Source organism: Osmerus eperlanus, chromosome 12 (genome assembly GCF_963692335.1).
Source record: "Osmerus eperlanus chromosome 12, fOsmEpe2.1, whole genome shotgun sequence".
Classification (NCBI taxonomy): domain Eukaryota; kingdom Metazoa; phylum Chordata; class Actinopteri; order Osmeriformes; family Osmeridae; genus Osmerus; species Osmerus eperlanus.
In genome coordinates, this window is record NC_085029.1 from 8,452,405 (window position 1) to 8,474,493 (window position 22,089).

General features: G+C 53.4%; 1 protein-coding gene across 1 annotated transcript in view; it reads right to left on the reverse strand.

Annotated features, from left to right (window-relative positions):
• Positions 1-22,089, reverse strand: part of ttyh2 (tweety family member 2) — a 39,768-nt gene that overhangs the window by 2,371 nt on the left and 15,308 nt on the right. Inside the window, 13 exon segments of the mRNA XM_062475197.1 lie at positions 1,044-1,122; positions 1,447-1,478; positions 1,480-1,570; positions 1,572-1,646; positions 1,973-2,097; positions 2,253-2,345; positions 2,744-2,836; positions 3,991-4,046; positions 4,165-4,234; positions 6,661-6,733; positions 10,896-10,991; positions 12,035-12,255; positions 19,099-19,210. Coding sequence (XP_062331181.1) covers positions 1,044-1,122; positions 1,447-1,478; positions 1,480-1,570; positions 1,572-1,646; positions 1,973-2,097; positions 2,253-2,345; positions 2,744-2,836; positions 3,991-4,046; positions 4,165-4,234; positions 6,661-6,733; positions 10,896-10,991; positions 12,035-12,255; positions 19,099-19,210 — 1,216 coding nt within the window.

The following is a 22,089-nucleotide window of genomic DNA, read 5'->3' on the forward strand; positions in this document are numbered from 1 at the left end:
TTTAGCAGTTCAAAGCCATGCCAGAGGGATAGGAAAACAGTGGAACCAAATGAACATGGAGGTCAGTAGAACGGAAATGAAGGAAATTGTGGGGGGGGGGAGAGAGAGGGAAGGCGAATCGGGAGCAGACCCAGAAGAACGGAGGAGAATGAGAGGAGGAGGAGAAAACGACTTACTCTGTTTCTATATTGCTGAGAGTATACCTCCATAAGTTGATTAACGAAAAGAAGAAAGTCGGAAATGAAAGATACAAACAAACATTGAAACAACAAACGAACAAACAAAAAATATAAAAAGAAGCTGTTAGCTGAAAAAGCATAGAGTTGTAGAGTTGCAGTTGGGGGAGGGGGGAGGTTTAATGACTGATTTGTCTCGGATAAAAGAAGCATTCATTTTGTCGCTGACAACACATATTCAAACTGTAATTTCAAAATATCTGAGAGAAAGAAAGAGATCCCAGAGAGGATATTTAAAATACAAAAAGCCAGTAAAAATGCATGACCAGTATCTTTGTCTCTTCATAATCCATCAGGCCCTTTATGCCTGAGAGGTTAAGCTTGATGAAAGATGAATCAGTCCAAAAACAGGACTCTGTCTCCTTCACCAATAGTGTCCCAATGGGAGGTACATTCACTCTTTTAAAAGGAGGGAATACCAATCGCAGTAAAACACCTGTGTCATCTCCCCCCACGGGGCCTGACTCAAATATTCCGGTTTTAATCGTGGTGCTGTGCTCGCGCTAACTAGACCACGTCCCCAAGGTTAAAGGGTCGGACGGGCTGCAAGGCGCGAAGCCTGCAAGAGCGCAATCGCGTCTCGAACGGAGAGGAGATCGAGCTGGAGCGGCGGCGGCTCCAGCTGGTGTTTCAGACGCAGCTACCAGACTGTCAACAGACAACAGCGTGTCCTGGCACACAGTTTTACTATCCTGCTCTCACACTGACGCTGATTGGTCAAGGGCGGAGTTACGGGGGGTGAGGGGGGGGGGGGGGGGGGAGGGGTGCGCATCATATGAAGGACTTGGCCTCTGGGGCCCAACGCACCGAGGGGGGTGGAGAGCCTCGGCCGATCAGAGGCACGTTTTCGTAGCGCGGGTTCCCTCCGAAGAGCGCCGTCTGGTTCCTGAGAGACAGGAGGGGAGACGGAGAGAGACCAGGAGAGAGAAGTAGAGACAGAGAGAGAGAAACAGAGAGGGAGAGAGAGAGGGACAGTCAAAAAGGGAGAAATGAGCAAGAAGACAGGGGGAAAAAAAACAGACAACGAAGACAGAAGGAGAGAGAAGAGGACCATCCCAGTCAACAGGAGTGACACATCCACAACCCAGACACATTCACCCTCAACCCACGGTTCACAATCCCACAACGATCCATCGCTCTGACCAGCCCGTGTCCCGCCCCCACGCTCTACAACCCTCCAGGCCTTGCCGTTCACGCTCACTGCACCCACATGTACTCGGAGACGGGGGCGTTGGACGCGGCCCGGGGCCTGGGCCGGAGGGTGGAGGCTGCTCTGACTCCCCATGCTGCTGCTGTAGCTGCAGAAGCTGTGCAGGGTTGGTGTGGTTGGGGTTGGGCGCCACCCTCCGGCTCTGGGGGTTGAAGGGGTCCTCCTCGTCGATGTCGTCGTAGTCTCGCTCCCTGGAGCGCGGGCACAAGCGGGGGGAGAGATGAATAAGCGGTGAATAAGTGCGAGGGTGGGGGGAGAGAGAGAGAGAGAGAGAGAGGGTGGGTGGGTGGGTGGGAGATTGAAAGAAAGAGAATATCTAGAGGGTGAGAGGGAGAATGAAAGAGAAAGAGGGAGAGAGAGCGAGGAGAGAGAGGAGAGACAGTGAGGAGAGAGAGAGAGAGAGAGAGAGAGAGAGAGAGAGAGAGAGAGAGAGAGAGAGAGAGAGAGAGAGAGAGAGAGAGAGAGAGAGAGAGAGAGAGAGAGAGAGAGAGAGAGAGAGAGAGAGAGAGAGAGAGAGAGAGTTGGACATGCCCGGGGGATGGCACACAGCATGGTAGAGAAGGCTACGGCCGCCAGGATGGAGAAGAGGCAGAGGTACAGCAGACCCTCCACACCATCGTAACACACACCCACCAACGCATCCAGATAGTCCTACAAATCACACACACATCATTATCAGGTGTTATCAACAGAAGGACCACTCTAATGCGTATATCCGGGTCGGAACGTTAGCCTAGCTGCGGTTCCGTTGACCCAGATGGCGTGAAGAGCTCCAGGGAGCTGGGAGAGCTGGCCGTCTCTTCTACCTTGTTGAGTCCTCTGCAGTCCAGCAGAGCGGTCAGCTGGTGCAGGCCGGTCTCCGAGGAGTTCAGCAGATGCTGGATGCCCAGCAGGTCTCTCTGTGGAGGACGGAGCAAGCAGAGGCAGATCTTCATCCACCACACGGAGGAGGAAGAGGAGGAAGAGCAGGCTCTGGTGGGGAGTGGGACTTGTCGTGGTGAAATGAGCCTGTGCGTGTGTGTGTGTGTTGTATTTGAGATACGACGACGTCAGACCGCTGACGCGTCTGCGGATGTTGAGGTACGATGTTGTGCCCTCGTAAAAGACAAACCGTTCCTTGGCGCCGTCCGCCTCACCACTGGATAGAACTGGGCACCGCAAGTATTGGTTTTTCTCGACATGCGCCCTTTGTCCTTTCGCTCTGGATGAAAGTGTACGAGGCTCTCAGTCGTTCTGTGTGCGAAGGGGGTGAAGGGGGGGGGGGGGAGTGGATGGGGTGGTGGGGGTAGGGGCTCACCTCTGCGGTGGGGAAGAGAGGGACCGCGAACTGCAGCAGGCCCTGGATCTGGATCTGCATGGTGGTCAGCGACCTCTGGAAGACGGTCAGGGACTGCGGAAACACACAGCGTCAGCACTGCTGCTGTCAAGCGTACAACACGAGGCGGGCTCTCCTTCCATCATCGATGTCCCTTCACCAGCAGGGGGCGAAGCAGCCCTGTATTTACCGGCCACAGTACCACAGAAGGGAGCCGAGTGGTTCCAGGCTAGAACATGTATTGTTTTTTGTCATGAATATGCTAATTGATGTCCCGTTCTGCTTTATCTGTGGATTTGGGAAAATGGAAATGAGAGTCGACCCGCGAATCTCGTCAACCGTGAGAATCGGACAACGGGGCAGTCAGCAGAGCTGGCTTTGTAATTGGAGCAGGACACAGGCAATTACCTCAGACTAGCTGATGTAATCACTGTCCTTTGATCAAAACGCTTCCCTTCCTTCTTTTTAAACGTTTGTCGCGACTGAGGCGAACGACTCGCTGAGCCGTCGCCTTTTTTCCCTTCTTTTTCGTCCTGCGTGCGTGTGCATGTTCAGCCCCTGTGACCATGAGGACGGGGGAGGGGGAGGGAGAGGGGGGGGGAGAACAAAAGGATGAGGTGTAGACCGAGGAGAGCTTTGGGAGTTGGGGGGGGAGGCCTGGGTACGTGTCTGGTCCGCTGCGGTCGCCTGCAGGCGCGCTTGCGTGGCCTGTTTGGCGAGGAGCGCCGGCCTGGCCTCTCGTCACGGCGCTCTGTATTGACTCTCGGAGGCACGTCTACAAGTGGCGGCTCGGAGTGAAGAGAGCTTCGCAGGGCTGCTCTCGGAAGGACTGGGCCCTCGTCGGTTTCGTGACCTGACCTAAATAAAACGCCCTGGTGCTCCTGGGAAGGAACAACCTCGCTAGAGAGCCCTGGAGAGACACTAGGAGAGGGAGGGAGAGAAGAGACAGAGAGAGCCCAGAGACAGGGAGAGGGATAACGAACGAAAAAGAGAAAGAGAGAAGGAGAGAGGGAGCGAGAGAGAGAAAGACACAGAGAGCGAGAGAGAGCAAGAGAGCGCAAGAGAGAGAGGGTGAAAGGGAGCAAAAGATCGAGAGAGCAGGGAGACAGAAGGTGGTCGAAGAGGGCAGACAGGTCGAACGCTGCGGCTCGTCCGTGCCGCGGGGCTGGAGCAGAGTCGTGCGGTGCGTACCTGCTGGAAGGGGTCAGGCAGAGTCGTGTGGTGCGTACCTGCTGGAAGGGGTTGGGCAGAGTCTGGCTGCAGTACAGGTAGTAGTGAACGATATCTGCAGAGACGGGAGAAGAGGGAGAATTCGTTTACTCCCCACCCAAGGGCAGTGCGATGGGTAACACGCGTGATAACTCGTCTCATTCAATAACATGAGCGTGACTGGAGGAAGTTACCAGGGCCGATGAGGCCCCTTGTCTGGTTCATGAGGTATTTGTCTGGGGCCACGCAGAAGTCACTGGTACCCTGAACCAGGAGCAGAGGAGGAAGGAGTTTAGTAGAAGAACACACACAGACATGCAACATCTCAAAGACTGGCAAATGTTTTCCAATGAGTAGATGTGACAATACTACCAACAGAGAGGTTTGGCTGCCTCTCCTAATATTCGGTGAATGCCTGATGTCTCTGGGGCCCAGTAGAATATGCACAAAGCCCCCAGGGGCCTCTAGGGGCCCGGTTAATGAGGGGATGAAACACTGTCTGCTCTCCCAAAGCTCAGTGTTTGGGAATACATTTATGTATCTGTCTAACCATGTGTGTGTATTTATGTATGTGTGTGTGAGCGCATCTTTGCATATTGCTCTGTCTGTAATTTTTCCCGTGCAGGAATTTAGTATGCGTTCACGTATTATGTAGGAAGCCAACAGGATGCAGACTTCTTCTTCTACTCAGGTGGATGCAGGAGGAGGAGCCCAGCAGCCTCGCTACCACCGCCCTGCTGGTCTACCGGGGCCACTGACTCTGCTGCCTGATACGGTTACATCCTAATGAGATCAACCCCGCTACTGCATCCCCTCCCTGTAGGAGCTGGAATACCTCACGCAATCTCTGGGCAACGTGTGGAGGAGAGAGAGAGAGAGAGAGAGAGAGAGAGAGAGAGAGAGAGAGAGAGAGAGAGAGAGAGAGAGAGAGAGAGAGAGAGAGAGAGAGAGAGATAAGAGAGCAAGAGAGAGAGTGAGAGAGGGTTGAAAGAATGATGAACGGCTCCAACAGTTATTTATAGTGGCTGTTTGTCGCACATGCACCCACACACACAGTAAACTCAGTGTTGACACTATCAACCAGTGTACTGCACCATATATAATTGGTTTCGTGGACAGCTGTTTTATGTGCATGCATTTGCAATTATGTGTCCTTTTGAAGCAGTGAGTGTGATTGGCTCCGGGAGGAGAGCTAAAGGACCAGCCAATAACAGTCTGTCTACCACTCTGGAAGCTTGGCACCAACCCTGAGACCCAAATTGCACGATGAGGGTGTGAGTGCGGAAGCCCAGACCACAACAGCACCTCTGTCACTCCCCCCCCCCCAACACCAGTGACCTCAGTTGACCTCAAAACCCTCAAGCTCCAGGTCCTAAACACAGCAGCGTTTAAGACGCGGGCTTAAAATACAGACTTGCGATGCAGACGTGCAATTTCAAAAGAAAAAAAAAACGAAACACCTTAAACCCCAAGACACAGTGTTGACATTGACTTTCCACACAACATCCTGTTGTCTTAGCAGGGCAATCAGCCCCTGGCTGCTATCATACACTATCTATGGGCCTAGACCACAGCCTCAGGTCACATCTGGAGGGGGAAAACAATATATATATATATATATATAGAGAAGAAGAGAGAGGATGGAACATAGGAGCCTTAGGCGAATATGTGACTCATACACAACCCTCCCCAACACACACACACACACAGAGTAGTCAAAGACTAGTGGGTTGATCTGCTCCGGGGATAAAGAAACGGAGCGGAGCTCGTTTCGACGCCAGCGGATGCGAGGAACCGAACAGGACCTCTGATCAGCGCCGTCTCTGTCGGAGGACCACGGGGGGGGGGGGAGGTCACCTCACGGCGTGAGGAACGCCGTCGCGCTCGTTCGCGGCCAGACGTCGCCACGGGGAAAAACCTGCCGGAAGACCGCGTTTGCCCGTGTTGTTTGGGTTCCCCTGGTCTAAGGTGTTCCGCGGTGTGTTCTGGACCAAAACACACCTGAGGCGGTGATTAACCTGGCCGTGGAAGGAGAGGCCTGGGTTGCGATTTCTTGACAGGGAACCTTGCTGCACGTTCAAACTGCCGGAAGGGTTTCGGGGGTTATGTTTTGCGAGTCGGGGTGTGATCAAAGCCTCGCCCGAGAGGGGAAGACAGCGGCCCCGATTTCCTGGGGAGGGGGGGGGGGGGTGGCAGGAGGACGGAGGCACCAAAATCCTTTTGATTTCACACCTCCTCCAGCTAAGGTGCCAGGTGCTGTTCTCCTCTCTCCTTCACCTTCTGCTCCACTTAGCAGTCGATCCCTCTCCTGCTGTTTTGGAGCCGTCCTTAACCGAGCTGTGAGACGGTTGCGGTTTGACCTCCCGCTCAAGCAGAAGGCCTGTGCTTTTCTTGTTATGTGTTGTGTTTACGTACACGGGGGGCTTCCGTGGAGAAGAGCTTTTAGGAGAGATTGCTCTCACAATAAAACCACTCCCTCGCGGCCGTTTTTGGTTTGCTCAGTGCGCGCACGCAAAATGTGTTAACCCCCCCCCATCTCTCTCCCCCTCACTCCCTATCTGTTTCCTATTTCTTTATATCGTTTTCCTCTCTCTCCCGTTCGTTCGCATCAACACTGTTACCCACCCCCCCCCGCATCACCACACTGCGGTCGTGGTCACCCTGACGGTCACGGGTGTGCTGGAACTCACCACGGCGCTGGCCAGGTCTGCTCCCAGAGACGCCCAGCTGAGGACCAGCGTCAGCACCCCAAACACCATCATCCTGAGGGGACACGCGCACACACACACACACACACACACACACACAGAAACAAATGCAGTCAGCACATTGCATGATCATCAAGCTACAGACAGAGCACTGGCTGTAATAACACCATCAATCTAACAGTCCAAGTTAGACATTGACAAACACAAACTTTCAATTTCGGAGCTTTGCTGTCTAGGCTTGAAATAAATACCAGCACAGGGTCTAGTGTTATAACCAGGATATCACAGGGTCTAGTGTTAATACCAGGATATCACAGGGTCTAGTGTTAATACCAGGATATCACAGGGTCTAGTTTTAATACCAGGACATCACAGGGTCTAGTGTTAATACCAGGATATCACATGGTCTAGTGTTAAAACCAGGACATCACAGGGTCTAGTGTTAAAACCAGGACATCACAGGGTCTAGTGTTAATACCAGGATATCACAGGGTCTAGTGTTAATACCAGGATATCACAGGGTCTAGTTTTAATACCAGGACATCCCAGGGTCTGGTGTTAATACCAGGATATCACAGGGTCTAGTGTTAATACCAGGATATCACATGGTCTAGTGTTAAAACCAGGACATCACAGGGTCTAGTGTTAATACCAGGATATCACAGGGTCTAGTGTTAATACCAGGATATCACAGGGTCTAGTGTTAATACCAGGATATCACAGGGTCTAGTTTTAATACCAGGACATCCCAGGGTCTGGTGTTAATACCAGGATATCACAGGGTCTAGTGTTAATACCAGGATATCACATGGTCTAGTGTTAAAACCAGGACATCACAGGGTCTAGTGTTAATAGTGTTAATATCAGGATATCATATAACCGACAACCAAACCAAAGGTCATAGGTCACGATTCTTTTGTTCCCAATTCCTTACGGGGTTGGGTGGGGGCGCGCCGCAGGGCAGACTGAGCACGCTCGGTAGCGAGCCGTGTCTGAACATAACTACAGATGTCATCATCATCCCGCTCCTGTCATCCACTGGAGGGATAAGAGGCTGTTAGCTGCATGACGTGCACGCTCTCGTGCACCTGGGTCTCTGCTCCTCCTCTCCACCCACCAAAAAGCCATCAGGGAATGAGATCCAGGATGTGATTACAAGCATGCGTGTGTGTGTGTGTGCGCGTCCAAGGCCCATGCCAACAAAGGGATCAATAATGCCTACCGAGCGAGCAACCATCACCTCCAGATTGAAGATCACCAAAAATCCCTTGTCAAGCAAATGACTGCGCGCGTTCATTTAACCAGGCTACGCTCACGTTCAGTCTCACCGTGTAGAATCAGAGGTTTGGAACAGAAGTCTGTCTCCTGGTTTGGGGGTGCTGCCCCCCCCCCCACACACACACCTCCCCCCAAGCAGCTATCAAGCTGGCTGCCTCACTAATTCACAACAGGCTGACAAGATAATGAGCTCCTGTTCCCATCGCTGTACCGCTCCCTCCCCTCCCTCACTCACTCTCTTTCCGTTTTGTTCTTTCTCTTTCTCTCGCCCCCTTCTATCCCTCTGTACATCCCCTGTCTGTGTCCCTCTCTCCCACACCCAATGTCTGTCTCTTTCTTTCTTTTGCTCACTCTCTTCTCTCCCCTCTGTCTCCCCCTCTCCCCGTACACCCCCCTAACTGGCTCTCTCCCTCTCTTTCTCTCTCTCCATCTCTCTCTGCCTCTCTCTCTCTCCATCTGTCTCTGCTTCTCTCTCTCTCCATCTCTCTCTGCTTCTCTCTCTCTCCATCTCTCTCTGCCTCTTTTGTCTCGTCACGACGGTCGGTGAGCGCCGGCAGCATGATGGACTTCCAGTCGGGGGGGGGGAGACAAAGAGGAGAGTGTCACCAGTACGATTAGCATGACTGAGTGCCTCAGATGCCGCTCTGCAGTATGACTCATCCGACAACGGCTGTACTTTATGTTCAAGATCAGCGTTAAACCAAACAACTAATCACTAAATAAGTGTGACGAGAAGTTTCTATCTGGAGTGCCCATGTGTGGCTGTGTGTGTGTGTGAGAGAGAGTGTTTTTGTGTTTAACTGTGTGTGTGTCAATGGTAAATGTTTACGCGTATGCCTACATGTACTGTATGCTTTTGTAAACGTTTGCTTGTGTTTGTGTGTGTGCGTGCGTCTGCCTGTGTGGTGCGTGCGTGTGTGTGGATGTGCAGGGGGGAGGGTGGTGTGGAAGGCTAAGTGGGCCGCCCTGCCTGGGTGTGTAATGATGGGCTCAGTCGGCCCGTGGTGGTCTGGGTCTGAGTGGCTGGCGCTGGGCCGCCCGGTGGGCAGCCGTAGCGCCCTCGTGGCCCCCGCTAATCGACACACCCAGCCAGGTCACGGGAGGGGAAAGCGAGCGAGTCAGCGATGCTTGTTGTTTCCAGGCCGCGGTCGGGCCTGTTTGTGACACACGGGAACACGACACGCCACACACAGGCACACATGGTCGTGGATGAAGAGCCACTGACACGCTAGCCCAACAAACAGTCGACCTCGAGGCGGCCATCCCACATCTGGGACCGTTCAGACCACCCTCTGTAACCCTCGGAGTGAGGATGGACCCAGAGGGGCCTTGTGCTTCAGTGGAGCTATGCGACCCTCTGCCCAGTGAGAACACTCACACACACACACACACAAACAAACACACACAACTAGGAGGTCCTCACAACTCAAGACATTACTGTTCATACTCAAACCGACTGATTTAGACCAAATGTGTAAATGTCCTCTGTGAAAAAGAGTGTGTGTGTACGTGGTGAGTGCAAGCATGTGTGTGCTGCTTGGCTGTAAGGGGTCCTCGGTGACTGATGTAGAGAGACAGCGCGGGGCTCGGCTGGGTGAACACAGCCCCCGGGTGGATTACGCGCACCGGGGAACCTCCAGCCCGGCAGGGGGGCGCCAGGCTGAAGCTCCCAGGGAACCCTGGGGGTGGGACCACAGGAAGCTGAGCCGGAAGGCACGTGGGCGTGTAGGAGGGAGTGACTGAGTTTGTGTGCGAGAGGCGAGCAGTGTGTGTGTGTGTGTGTGTGTTAAAGAAAAGGCAGTGTGTCTATTTCTGATAGTAGCCGCGTCCCTTCCATGGAACCTTTCTCCGTTTTCTTCACCGAAACCCCTTCACAAGTCCCATGGCACCACAACGATGGAGGAACCTGAATAATTGAAGCGGTTCCGCGCTGGGATGGCGAGAACACGCCGAGTGGAAGGTGGCGGAACCCATGTGCCTTACACGAGCAGCCAGGACGAGGTCGAGTCACAAGTTTCTCAGAGAGATTGTCGATCGGAGAGGTGTTAATCCCCAACGATGGCACCGCTCCAGATCCCGCCGGCCCCTGGTGTGACACAGCCGATGTCGCACCAATCCCTGCTAATCCCATATAACGTCACTGCCATTCAACCGGCCGCACCAAACCAGCCTGGGACAACATCTCTGGATTTCTTTGGTGCTGTGCTCGTCCATCGAGCCATGAGACGGACCCACAACCGGGAACACGCTAGACGACGTTTGCCTCCTTGAATTCCCCCTGAAGCAGGTCCAACCAGCCACCGCCCACCACACCCATTTCCTCCTGATATCTAGAGCAGAAAGTGTGCCGCTTTCCTCGCTCTCAAACCTTCGACGCCAACCGGAGGGCTGTCGTACGAGGGGAAACGCAAGGACAAATAAATAAGGAAAGCTGGAGTCTGATTTACAGTCAGGCAGTGAGCCAGTCAGTGTTTTGATGGCTGAAGTAGAAAATGGGGGAGTCAGGTGGCTGAGCGGTGAGGGAATCGGGCTAGTAATCCCAAGGTTGCCAGTTCGATTCCCGGTCATGCCAACTGACGTTGTGTCCTTGGGCAAGGCACTTCACCCTACTTGCCTCGGGGGAATGTCCCTGTACTTACTGTAAGTCGCTCTGGATAAGAGCGTCTGCTAAATGACTAAATGTAAAATGTAAATGTAGAAAATCAATAAATAAAAGGCAGACTTTTTTTTCTTCTTTTTTTTCTTTGCCTGACAGAAAGTTACCACTTAGCATTCTGTATACAGTTTGCCCACTGTAGTGGAGCGAGTCGATCTTCCTACCCCAGGCACGTAAACAGCTGGAGCATCATCCAGGGAAGGATGGAGCGGGACTGGGATGAGGGTGAGACAGGGAGGGACCAAGTGGACGGGAAGGGGGAGGGAACGCTCCGGGTACTTACGTGGTGAGGAGCCATCGAGACTGCTTGGCCAGGCCCAGACACGCTGCCAGGCAGATGACCAGGTCCAGGATGAGCAGCAGCAGGTAGGTGAGCCACCTGGAGGACGGAGGGAGAAGGACAAGCGGTCACGCCCCGGCCATGCCCACGTGCCCACCTCCGCTAGCGGGAGTCTCGTACCAAGGAAACTCTGCCCGATGGCCCCCCATGCCCCCCAGCCCAGCCAACCCCTCAAGTGCGACACGCCCTGCAGGATGGGACGGTGCAGAATGTGCGGAGGCCGTTTCGGACCATATGTATGAGTTGTCAACTTGTATTAGTTGAGGTCGTCCCACCGTTGGTATGTGCATGCCTGCGAGTGTGTGCACGTGGGCATGTGTGTGTGTGTTGGTGTCCCACGCACACCTCTGTAGCCATCTGCTAACCTTATGGTGGTCAGTCTGTGGCCCGGGACAGAGCCATGCTAAGAGCCGGAGTCCAGACTGTTAATAATGAATGAGGCTAAATCCATATGGTTGAATATTTTATGCTCTGAGAGATAGACTGTTATCCCCCCACCCCCTCCACATCACAGGGTAGAGTCGTACAGTACCACAGTAGTAGGGGGGGGGGGGGGCAAGACAGCCCTGTTGATGGGATTCCTCTACGGGGCAAATTAGAGTGCAACAAAACCTTATCTGAGGGACTAGTGGGTTTGGGGGCGGATGTGGTGGGGTGGGGTGTGGGGAGGGGAGGGGGATTAGAACTATGGCATCTCTCCGAACCCTGCCTCCATGTGCTGAGTACTCCTTTACACACACACACAAACCCCTCTCTCCCAGAGGTTTGAGGGTGTGAGCGAGGAGAACGACTGCATTCTCGACCAAGGCTCCATGGCAATTCAGAGGTGCCCGTTCACTGGCTGTGGAGCCACCAGGAGTACTGAGTCATGGGAGGCGCAGCCAGCAGAGTCCGATTTCAGTTCTAAATCGCCCGCACGAACGATACCAAATCTCCCAGATCAATATCTCAAAGCTAAGAACAGCCTTCTCCGTGCTTGTCCCAAACCCAGAGCTTCGGAACTCTTGACGGGGGTGGGGGCCATACAGGGGGGATTTGAACCTGCGACTTCTTGTTCTGCGGTCGGAGGTTCTACCACGGACCTGTAGTACTCGACCAGGGAGGTCTGTCTGGCGAGGGAGGCCAGGTCCACCTTGGCCTGCTCCCAGTCAGGCAGGCCCAGGAGCTGCTTGATGACGTTGTCGGCCATCTGCTGCATGAAGCGCAGGGTCTGGACGTAGTCGCCGCGCGTGGCGAAGATCTCGTCCAGCCGAGCCAGGTGCTGCTGGAGGCCGCTCTGCATGCCGCCCATGGTGCCTGTCACCTGCACGCACACACACACACACACACACCATACACACATATATACCGGAGTCAGGTGGCTGAGCGGTTAAGGAATCAGGCTAGTAATCAGAAGGTTGCCAGTTTGATTCTTGGCTGTGCCAAATGACGTTGTGTCCTTGGGCAAGGCACTTCACCCTACTTGCCTCGGGGGGAATGTCCCTGTACTTACTGTAAGTCGCTCTGGATAAGAGCGTCTGCTAAATGACTAAATGTAAATGCACATATATATATACACACACCATACACACATATGCACACACCACACGCACATATACACACACCGCACACACATACACACGCATGCAGGCGCACACACACAGAGACAAACAGAGACACACAGGGTCCAGTGAGGTCCGTGAAACATTCCTGATATGGAAATAGTTGTGTCTGTGTCTGCCTGTTTCTGCTGTATAAACAAACACGCAGAGATGAATCACAAGCCTCAAGTAGCTTCATGGGAAATCCTCAAAGGCACATGCGGACCAAAGCTCCCACTCAGATTGTTCCGTGACACACACCAGCTAAGGTCAATAACAGAGAAATGCCAAAGTCCGACCAAACACCAGCAAAGAAGGGCACAGCAGCCTAGGCAGCTACCTTAGCGTAACGACAAACAGGCTAGCTTCCAGGGAAAGGCTGTTGACAAGGGAAATGGTCTTTGGAGACAGCACATCCTGCCATTTGATCATTAAAAAGGGTACGAAATGCTTCTATTCAGCCCTGGGTACTTGGCATTCACAGAGGAGAGCGGTCATGTTGTTTCCCTGCGTTTGTAGGATAGAGGCCAGCCTCTATCCTCATGAGCCTCTATCCTCATTCCACGCAGACGATGGCTGCGTGGAATGAGCTAGCTTGGTATTCGCTGTAGACTCCTGACTAGACTGCCCGTGGCAGAACTGAACACAGAGAGAGGAGGGGGGGGGGACCATGGGACAAGTGGGATGGAAAGGAAGAGAGAGATGAGGACAGGGAGAGAGGGAGGGAGAGAGAAACAGAGACGGCAGGGGTAGCGTGAGAGAGAGTAGGAAAAGAAAGGAGAACAGGCCTGGAGGCAGAGAGAGAGGGATAGAGAGAGAGAGAGAGAGAGAGAGAGAGAGAGAGAGAGAGAGAGAGAGAGATTTTGTCAAGTGAACAAAGCCAGTTTGAGGGTTCGATGGCAAGGTGACAAAAGCTTTTTACAGAAAAGATGGTTGGATAGGACGTTCTAAGCTAGACTGATAGCAACATTACCACAAGGTGCCAGAAAGAGAAAAAAAGATTGAGAGAGAGAGAGAGATGACTGAAAGTAAGAGAGTGTGAGCGAGAGAGAGAGAGAGAGAGAGAGAGAGAGAGAGAGAGAGAGAGAGAGAGAGAGAGAGAGAGAGAGAGAGAGAGAGAGAGAGAGAGAGAGAGAGAGAGAAATCCAGTCGAGTCCCGTGCCTGTGGTGTTGGTCTGTTATCTGATCCAGTCAGTCATTTCACGGGGCTTTATATCTATTCGCTCCCGTGGGGAGATGAGAGTTCAGTTGCCAGCTTAGCTGTGGAATCTCATCTGGATCTGCCCACTGGATCTGACACTGGATCCGGTCGTCGGATCACTTTATTTCCAACCTCCTTCCGTCAATCTGACAGACAATGAAGATCCAATCTGGTTGTTTACCCGTTTCGCACATCACACAACACTGGTTACGAGGAGGAAATTGGATTTTTACACAGGCAATGCGGCATGGGGACTTTTCGATTGTGGGCGACTTTTGTTTTGGCGGGGGGTATATTTACCCTGGTTCTCTCTCAGGGCTTAAGGGACGGCGACAAAAATAACCGAGAAGATGACAGATGCTAAGCCTGGACACTTGGTAGAAGCTGTGTGTGTTTTTCATCTGAGAGACGCAGGTATGGATGGTGTCTGTTCTGGAGAGGAGGGGGGGGGCGTGCTTCTTCAATTAAAATGGAATGTCTGAACTCAGGCGTGAAATGGAACATGGTCTGGAAGTGCTGCCGCCACCCTCACGCCCAAAGATAGATCCCTTCTCCCCTCGTTAAATAGAGGCAGTAAAAAAAAAAAGGTTTTAAAAAACTTGATGACCGTTTTAAGATTCCAAAAATAGCTTTATGCCCCAGGGGAAGGGTTGAGAGGTTAACGGGTTTGGAGAAAGAGAGGACATTAAAGTGACTTTCAAATCGGTCTCTTTTGGTAAAACTCGGTGCTTGTCGTGAAGCACAAACGTGTCAAACAGAATGAGAACGGGAGACCAATCACCAGAGCGGCTGACTGAGGGCTGAAGAGACGCACGAGCAGAAGCCTAGGCTGACCTCGGCGTGCTTTTCACTGGCATTACCAGTTTCCCCTTTCCACTCACAAACTGTCCATCAGTATCCCGTTTCCGTCAAGATCGCATTCGCTGTCAACGTTTCGCTTGAACTTTTCAAGTTCCCCTTTTTAAGCAACCCTTAGGGCTGCAGTGTGGGCAAGGAAGACAGGAGACCCCCCTCCTCCCCTCACCTCCCTTCCTCTCCTCCCTCCTCTCCCCCCCTCCTCTCTCCCCCCTCTCTCCCCCTCCTCTCTCCCCTCCCTCTCCCCCCCTCTCTCTCTCTCCCCTCCTCTCCCCTCCTCTCCCCTCCCCTCTCCTCTCCTCCCCCCCCTCCCCTCCTCCCCTCCCCTCCCCTCCCCTCCCCTCCCCTCCCCTCCCCTCCCCTCTCCCCTCCCCTCCCCTCCCCTCCCCTCCCCAGTCCTGGAAGGGGATCCACCCTCAGCTAAACGTCCGTGAAACGAGCCGCCCGCTTCCACTGGAGCTTACGCAAAAAACACTTTGAACTCCTCATTCAGGTTTCCTCCAGGGAACGTTCCAAAATAAGCCGTTTGTGGGCACGCAGTGTCAAACATGTCATGTTTCATCCCTCTCCTGTTTCCCAGACAAAGCATATTATAGACCGACTGAGAGGGATATGTTTATGATTATGGCTCTGGCGAGCTTCCAGCTAGCGTTTGAGCTCGGTCCAAATGCTCTTTGAGTGACCCAGACTAATCTAACGCGCTGCCTGCCAACACCTATAACTGTGCTATCTTGACTCAGCCCTGCGCAAACAATACAGATTGTTTATTTATAGAAGGTCTGAGAGCATATTTTTCACATCAACACAACACATTGAGCGTTCCAGACACACGCTGTCCCATTACATCTAAATGTTTTTCCTGGCTTCAGTCCCTGAAACTAATGTCTCATCCTATCCAAAATCAGGCTTTCACTGGGAAATCTGATAACACCTTTCCAATCCCAGTCGGGGCTGTGTGGATATGAGTATGTATGTGGGGTCTTGACGCACACCCACGCTCCAGAACAGATCAAGGTCTCGACTGAAGCAGAGAAAAGCGTCCATTGACGAGGGGGGTGAGTGCTTGACTTCCGACCTTTTCCTCTCACAGAGCTGTTCCTTGGCTGAAACCCCACAGTTGAAGAGGAGGAGAAAAATAAGGGGACTGGGGGAGGAGGGGGAGGAGGAGGTGGAGGGCAGGCATCTGTGCGGGGCCAAGAGCATCCATTGTTTGCCGACGAGGGGAAGTTAACATGAACCTGCCAATCAGGGGGCCTCTTATTGGTCCTTGTGTTGCCCAATCAAAGGCCTTTGTTTCCGGGGGGTTCATGGTTGATTATGTGGGGGGAGACGGCAGACTGCGCGCCACAGTGAGCTCTTTGTGCAGGTCGAGGAGGACAGTCTTTAACAGTCTATCCCAGCGTGCCCTGCACACACACACACACACACAGGCAGGCGACACGGACAAGCGTCCCGCTAATGAGCCCCTCCACTAGTCGAACTGCGCGGGAATCCCAGCTAATACGAGATCGGAGACTCACGTGCAAATATCCCCCCCCCCCTCCCCCCCGCCACATGGCACAAGAGAGAATGGCGCTGGTTCGGCGTGGCTTCATGGTGACTCTGGGGTCCGGGCTACAGAGAGCTGCTGCAGAGCCAAGTTTGAAAAAGACGGAAAAAAGTTCACCAGTCAGAGAGTCTGCGCCTGAAAGAGTCTTTTTTTTCTTCGACAGGCTCGGATGCTGCCTGTCAGGCTAGGCCTTTTTAGTTTCCATTCTCCGTCTCCGTGGAAGGGGCCAGTTGGGGTCCCTGAGAGAGTTGCGGTCTCTGAGAGGGGGGGTGGGCGTGGGGGGGGTTGGCGTCGCTGTTACAGCTGACAACGGTGGCAGAGCTCCGTCTGACTTGCCGTGTCTGAGGACTGTCCTAAATCTCCGATTGGGAGGCCAAGCTAGACCTCAATGCAATTCCTGATATCCTCTCCCAAAGCCCATTACACCCGAGGACGTCGCCGCAGCCTTTGGATCATGCGGCCTTTTAAGGCTGCTGGGTTTCAAATATAGAATGGCCCCATTTTTTAAACACGGAGAGGTGACACGGGGGGGGGGGGGGGAAGGAATTTTCCCACGGCTGTGTGACTTTCTGAGCGTTATCGCAGAGAGAGAGAGAGAGAGAGGAGCGAGAGACTCCTTGACAGAAGGATGAAATAAGCGCGTAAAGCTGGATTCGGGGGACTTCATGGCGCTGACTGGCGCTACTAAGCACTTAAACCGGAAAACGAGTCACCGATATAAATAGACTCCAGAGGTTGTCAGTGAAGTATGTCTCTGTGTGTGTGTGTGCGAGGGCAGCTAAGGAGAGTTATTTGTTTACGTTGGAGGATGAGGGAGGGAGGGGGGCCGGAGGATAGAGGATCAATTTACAGCAGGGAAAACAGCAAAGACAAGCGTGACAAATTGGACTCAGCATCCCCCGCAATTCCCCTCCTCTCGTCCAGAGAAGGGTGTGCGTGTGCGCGTGTGCCTCTGTGTGTTTTGCCCTGTAAATAACTACAGTCCTCACGTCCGCCAGAACGGTATTGCTCCTTTGACACCGACAATTGCTTGCGTACAGAAAGGGGAAGGATTGGAAACACAGACCCCGTTTGAGGTACCCGCCGTCACAGGAAGGGAAAAATGTGGCTCTCAGAACATTCTTTGTGTGATCCCCCACAATAAGAAGCGCACACGGCACAAGCTCAGTGCTCGTCCTTCACAGACATCACATTCAATCCAAGAAAAACAGAGACACTGACTGACACAGATGAATGAAGGCAAACCAGCCAGTCAGAGGAGATGCTCGGCAGTGAACCTGTGTGTGTGTTTGTATCTGTGTGTCCATACACATCCGTGACTGCATGTTCTCTGTGTGTGTGCTTGTGCTCCAGGGCAGAGGTGATGGTGTGTGTGTGTGTAGCCCCAGGGCAGAGGTGATGGTGTGTGTGTGTAGCCTCAGGGCAGAGGTGATGGTGTGTGTGTGTGTAGCCTCAGGGCAGAGGTGATGGTGTGTGTGTGTGTGTGTAGCCTCAGGGCAGAGGTGATGGTGTGTGTGTGTGTAGCCTCAGGGCAGAGGTGATGGTGTGTGTGTGTAGCCTCAGGGCAGAGGTGATGGTGTGTGTGTGTGTAGCCTCAGGGCAGAGGTGATGGTGTGTGTGTGTAGCCTCAGGGCAGAGGTGATGGTGTGTGTAGCCTCAGGGCAGAGGTGATGGTGTGTGTGTGTGTAGCCTCAGGGCAGAGGTGATGGTGTGTGTGTGTGTAGCCTCAGGGCAGAGGTGATGGTGTGTGTGTGTGTAGCCTCAGGGCAGAGGTGATGGTGTGTGTGTGTGTAGCCTCAGGGCAGAGGTGATGGTGTGTGTGTGTAGCCTCAGGGCAGAGGTGATGGTGTGTGTGTGTAGCCTCAGGGCAGAGGTGATGGTGTGTGTGTGTAGCCTCAGGGCAGAGGTGATGGTGTGTGTGTGTAGCCTCAGGGCAGAGGTGATGGTGTGTGTGTGTAGCCTCAGGGCAGAGGTGATGGTGTGTGTGTGTAGCCTCAGGGCAGAGGTGATGGTGTGTGTGTGTAGCCTCAGGGCAGAGGTGATGGTGTTGTGTGTGTGTAGCCTCAGGGCAGAGGTGATGGTGTGTGTGTGTAGCCTCAGGGCAGAGGTGATGGTGGTGTTGTGTGTAGCCTCAGGGCAGAGGTGATGGTGTGTGTGTGTAGCCTCAGGGCAGAGGTGATGGTGTGTGTGTGTGTAGCCTCAGGGCAGAGGTGATGGTGTGTGTGTGTAGCCTCAGGGCAGAGGTGATGGTGTGTGTGTGTAGCCTCAGGGCAGAGGTGATGGTGTGTGTGTGTGTAGCCTCAGGGCAGAGGTGATGGTGTGTGTGTGTAGCCTCAGGGCAGAGGTGATGGTGTGTGTGTGTGTAGCCTCAGGGCAGAGGTGATGGTGTGTGTGTGTGTAGCCTCAGGGCAGAGGTGATGGTGTGTGTGTGTAGCCTCAGGGCAGAGGTGATGGTGTGTGTGTGTAGCCTCAGGGCAGAGGTGATGGTGTGTGTGTGTAGCCTCAGGGCAGAGGTGATGGTGTGTGTGTGTGTAGCCTCAGGGCAGAGGTGATGGTGTGTGTGTGTGTAGCCTCAGGGCAGAGGTGATGGTGTGTGTGTGTAGCCTCAGGGCAGAGGTGATGGTGTGTGTGTGTAGCCTCAGGGCAGAGGTGATGGTGTGTGTGTGTAGCCTCAGGGCAGAGGTGATGGTGTGTGTGTGTAGCCTCAGGGCAGAGGTGATGGTGTGTGTGTGTGTAGCCTCAGGGCAGAGGTGATGGTGTGTGTGTGTGTAGCCTCAGGGCAGAGGTGATGGTGTGTGTGTGTAGCCTCAGGGCAGAGGTGATGGTGTGTGTGTGTAGCCTCAGGGCAGAGGTGATGGTGTGTGTGTGTAGCCTCAGGGCAGAGGTGATGGTGTGTGTGTGTAGCCTCAGGGCAGAGGTGATGGTGTGTGTGTGTGTGTGTGTAGCCGAGCTGCTACCCACCAGGCTGTCCACCCCCCCCAGGGTGTGGTTGGCGTTGTACATGGAGTAGGTCAACTGGTACACGCCGTCGTTGGTCTCGCTGTTGCCATAGAAACCCACTCCCACCGCGGCGCTGTGAAGAGAGGAGGGGTGGGGGGGGGTGATGCTGCAGGTTAGCGCTGGATAAGCGGACCACGACACACCTAAAGCTGAAGATCCCGTGGATAAAGTCCAACTTCCTGTCACATTCTGCGACAGGCGCCATCGTACGGCATCATCGCTTCCTCCTTCATGTGGTGTGTGTCCCGTGGGGTTTACATGGGGCTGACAACACCAGCTGACAACAGTGAGGGGGGCCTCCACACTGCGCTCGGCCAACCTGCCTTCCCTTACGAACACACTGGAGACGCAGGGTCACTGAAGAGCGCATGATGACATCACAGATGATGACATCACAGGTGAATGTAGAACATGAGAGAACACACGCACACTTTAAATATTCATGGAGGCCCGTGTGGTTGGTTAGCTGTTCTGTTCCCTGGTCAGTTCCAATCGGAACATCCCTTATATGAACATAAAACCCTGCACTCATGCTGTCAAATATGCAGGCGCTTCACACACGCACACACACACACCAGGCTAACACACCCGCTGCGTCTTAGCTCTTGCGCTGCGCTGAGATGTACGCGCCAAGGGTCACCCCCGTCGGCTGTGTGTCCGTTTCTCGGTATGTGTGTGTGACAGGATGTGAAGGAGCGTGCCAGACTTCCTCTCGCTCTCACACCCACACACACACACACACACACACACTGCAGCACGCTGGAAACCGCCTCGTTCAACACGACACGCATACCAACATCGCTGCAACCCTCCACCCACCTCAACATACCACCCCTCGGGACTGTTTACAACTCCATTGCAATCACTTAGCAGATGCTTCCATCCAAAGCGACGTACACACATTGTATACAGGAGTGAAGCCCCCCTCCCCCCCCCGCCCCGCCCCCACCTCCTCGACGTCATCCCAGGTGTGTTTATTCTGAAGCCAGATGAGGAGTGGAGGGGAAGAGAGAGAGATTTTCAGGAGGGGAGGTTAGCATCTGCTCTCTCTCTCTCCCTCTCCCTCTCCCTCTCCCTCTCCCTCTCCCCCTCCCCCTCCCCCTCCCCCTCCCCCTCCCCCTCCCTCTCCTCCTCCTCCCGTCTCTCCCCAGGTCTTCCTCCAGCAGGAAGTATCTGCAAATCCCTGTAAGCAGATGTTTCCTCCACCTACGTCGTTATTTGAAGCGACGCAAAACGTGGCTGTCCGGTGCGGCAGTGTGTGTGTGTGTGTGTGTGTGTAAGGGAGCAGGCTTGGCTACATGGGGTACCGGAACAGGAGGAACCATCATCATAATTAGAACAATGAGCCTCATTAGCTCGATCCCTGCAGGGAAACCACCAACACAGCACGTCCAATATGTCTCTGGTGGAGAGAGAGAGACAGAGAGACAGAGAGACAGAGAGACAGAGACAGAGAGACAGAGAGAGACAGAGAGAGAGAGAGAGAGAAAGAGACAGAGAGAGACAGAGAGAGAGAGAGAGAGAGAGAGAGAGAGAGAGAGAGAGAGAGAGAGAGAGAGAGAGAGAGAGAGAGAGAGAGTGAGACAGAGAGAGAGAGAAACAGAGAGAGAGAGTGAGAGAGAGACAGAGAGAGAAAGGAGGGAAAGTGAGAGGAGGGACAGAGAGAGGAAAGTGAGAGGAGTTCTTTGAATGGAACGGAGCACCGTAATTAATTGAAATAGTTGGGAGGGAGAAAGAGAGGCAAGAGTTTACATGGTTTCCATTCGATGTGACGAGGTTGTGCATTGCATGTCTTTGGGGGTGCCTTTGCCTTCGGAACATAACAAAAAAAACGGACTAAAACAATCAAAGCCGGCGTCGAGCCTTGTGACTCCTTTCATCGCCCTGTGTTGAAACAACGTCTCTGATGCTGGAATGCAGACAGAGTCCTCGTAGGGCATCCAGGAAGAACCGCTTACCGGATAACAGCAGCTGGGAGACACTCAGGGTACTTTTGAAGAGCTCTGAAATGGGTTTTCTGAACTATGATACTAATTAACAATGATGCTGAGGCAGAGGGGAGAGAGAGGACGAGGGAGAGAGAGGACGGGGGAGGGAGACAGAGAGAGAGGAAGGGAAAGGGAGAGAGAGGGGGAGAGGGAGAGGGAAACTCCAACACAATTAGAGGCAGACACGCACTAAAGAAGGGTTTGGGTTGCACCGAGCATGTGCAGAAGCGCGCTCCCCGACTGTCAAGTCAATAAAGCTCAAATGGGCAAGAGAGGAAGAGAGGATAAAGAAAGAGGTGGGAAACAGAGAGCGAGAGAGAGAGAGAAGACAAGAGAGAAGGGTGAGTCTAAGAAAGAAAGGGGAAGACCCCTCGGGGCCAAACGATGGCACACTGATGAGGTAGTGGTGATGCAGAAAGAGAGCCCAGAGATGGAAGCCACGCTTCAGGAGGTCCAGAGCGGAACGGAGAGATGCCGACTTGGTTTCAATGTGCACATTTGCGCAAAATAAATCCCCCCGGGTCTAAAACATTCGGCATACTAATCTACTGACCACTGCCTTCCACTGAACTCCATGTCAGGCTTCGAAAGGTCTAAAAATGACTTCCAAGCATAATAGGTGTCTTTCAATATTACCCCAAATGGTATGTTGGAGTGGTATGTCGTCTGATGCAGAAAATAGATCAGCGAATACAATGACTGATCACCATCAAAAAGGTCAACGTGTCCTCACTAGAGACTCAGCTCTGGCCTGCTCAGTGACAACACAGCTGGACTGGTACTGCTGGGATGTCACTGGTGTTTGCGGAGGTGGGGAAGTGTGTGTGTGTGTGTTTGGGGGGGTAAGCTGATGGGGGTCCCACTGTTAGAGCATCTACTGTGGTATTATGTCCTCAAAGCTATGAGCCCACTGTCAAACGGAATGAGAGGGTGTGTGTGTGTGTGTGGGCCACGGTGAGACCGA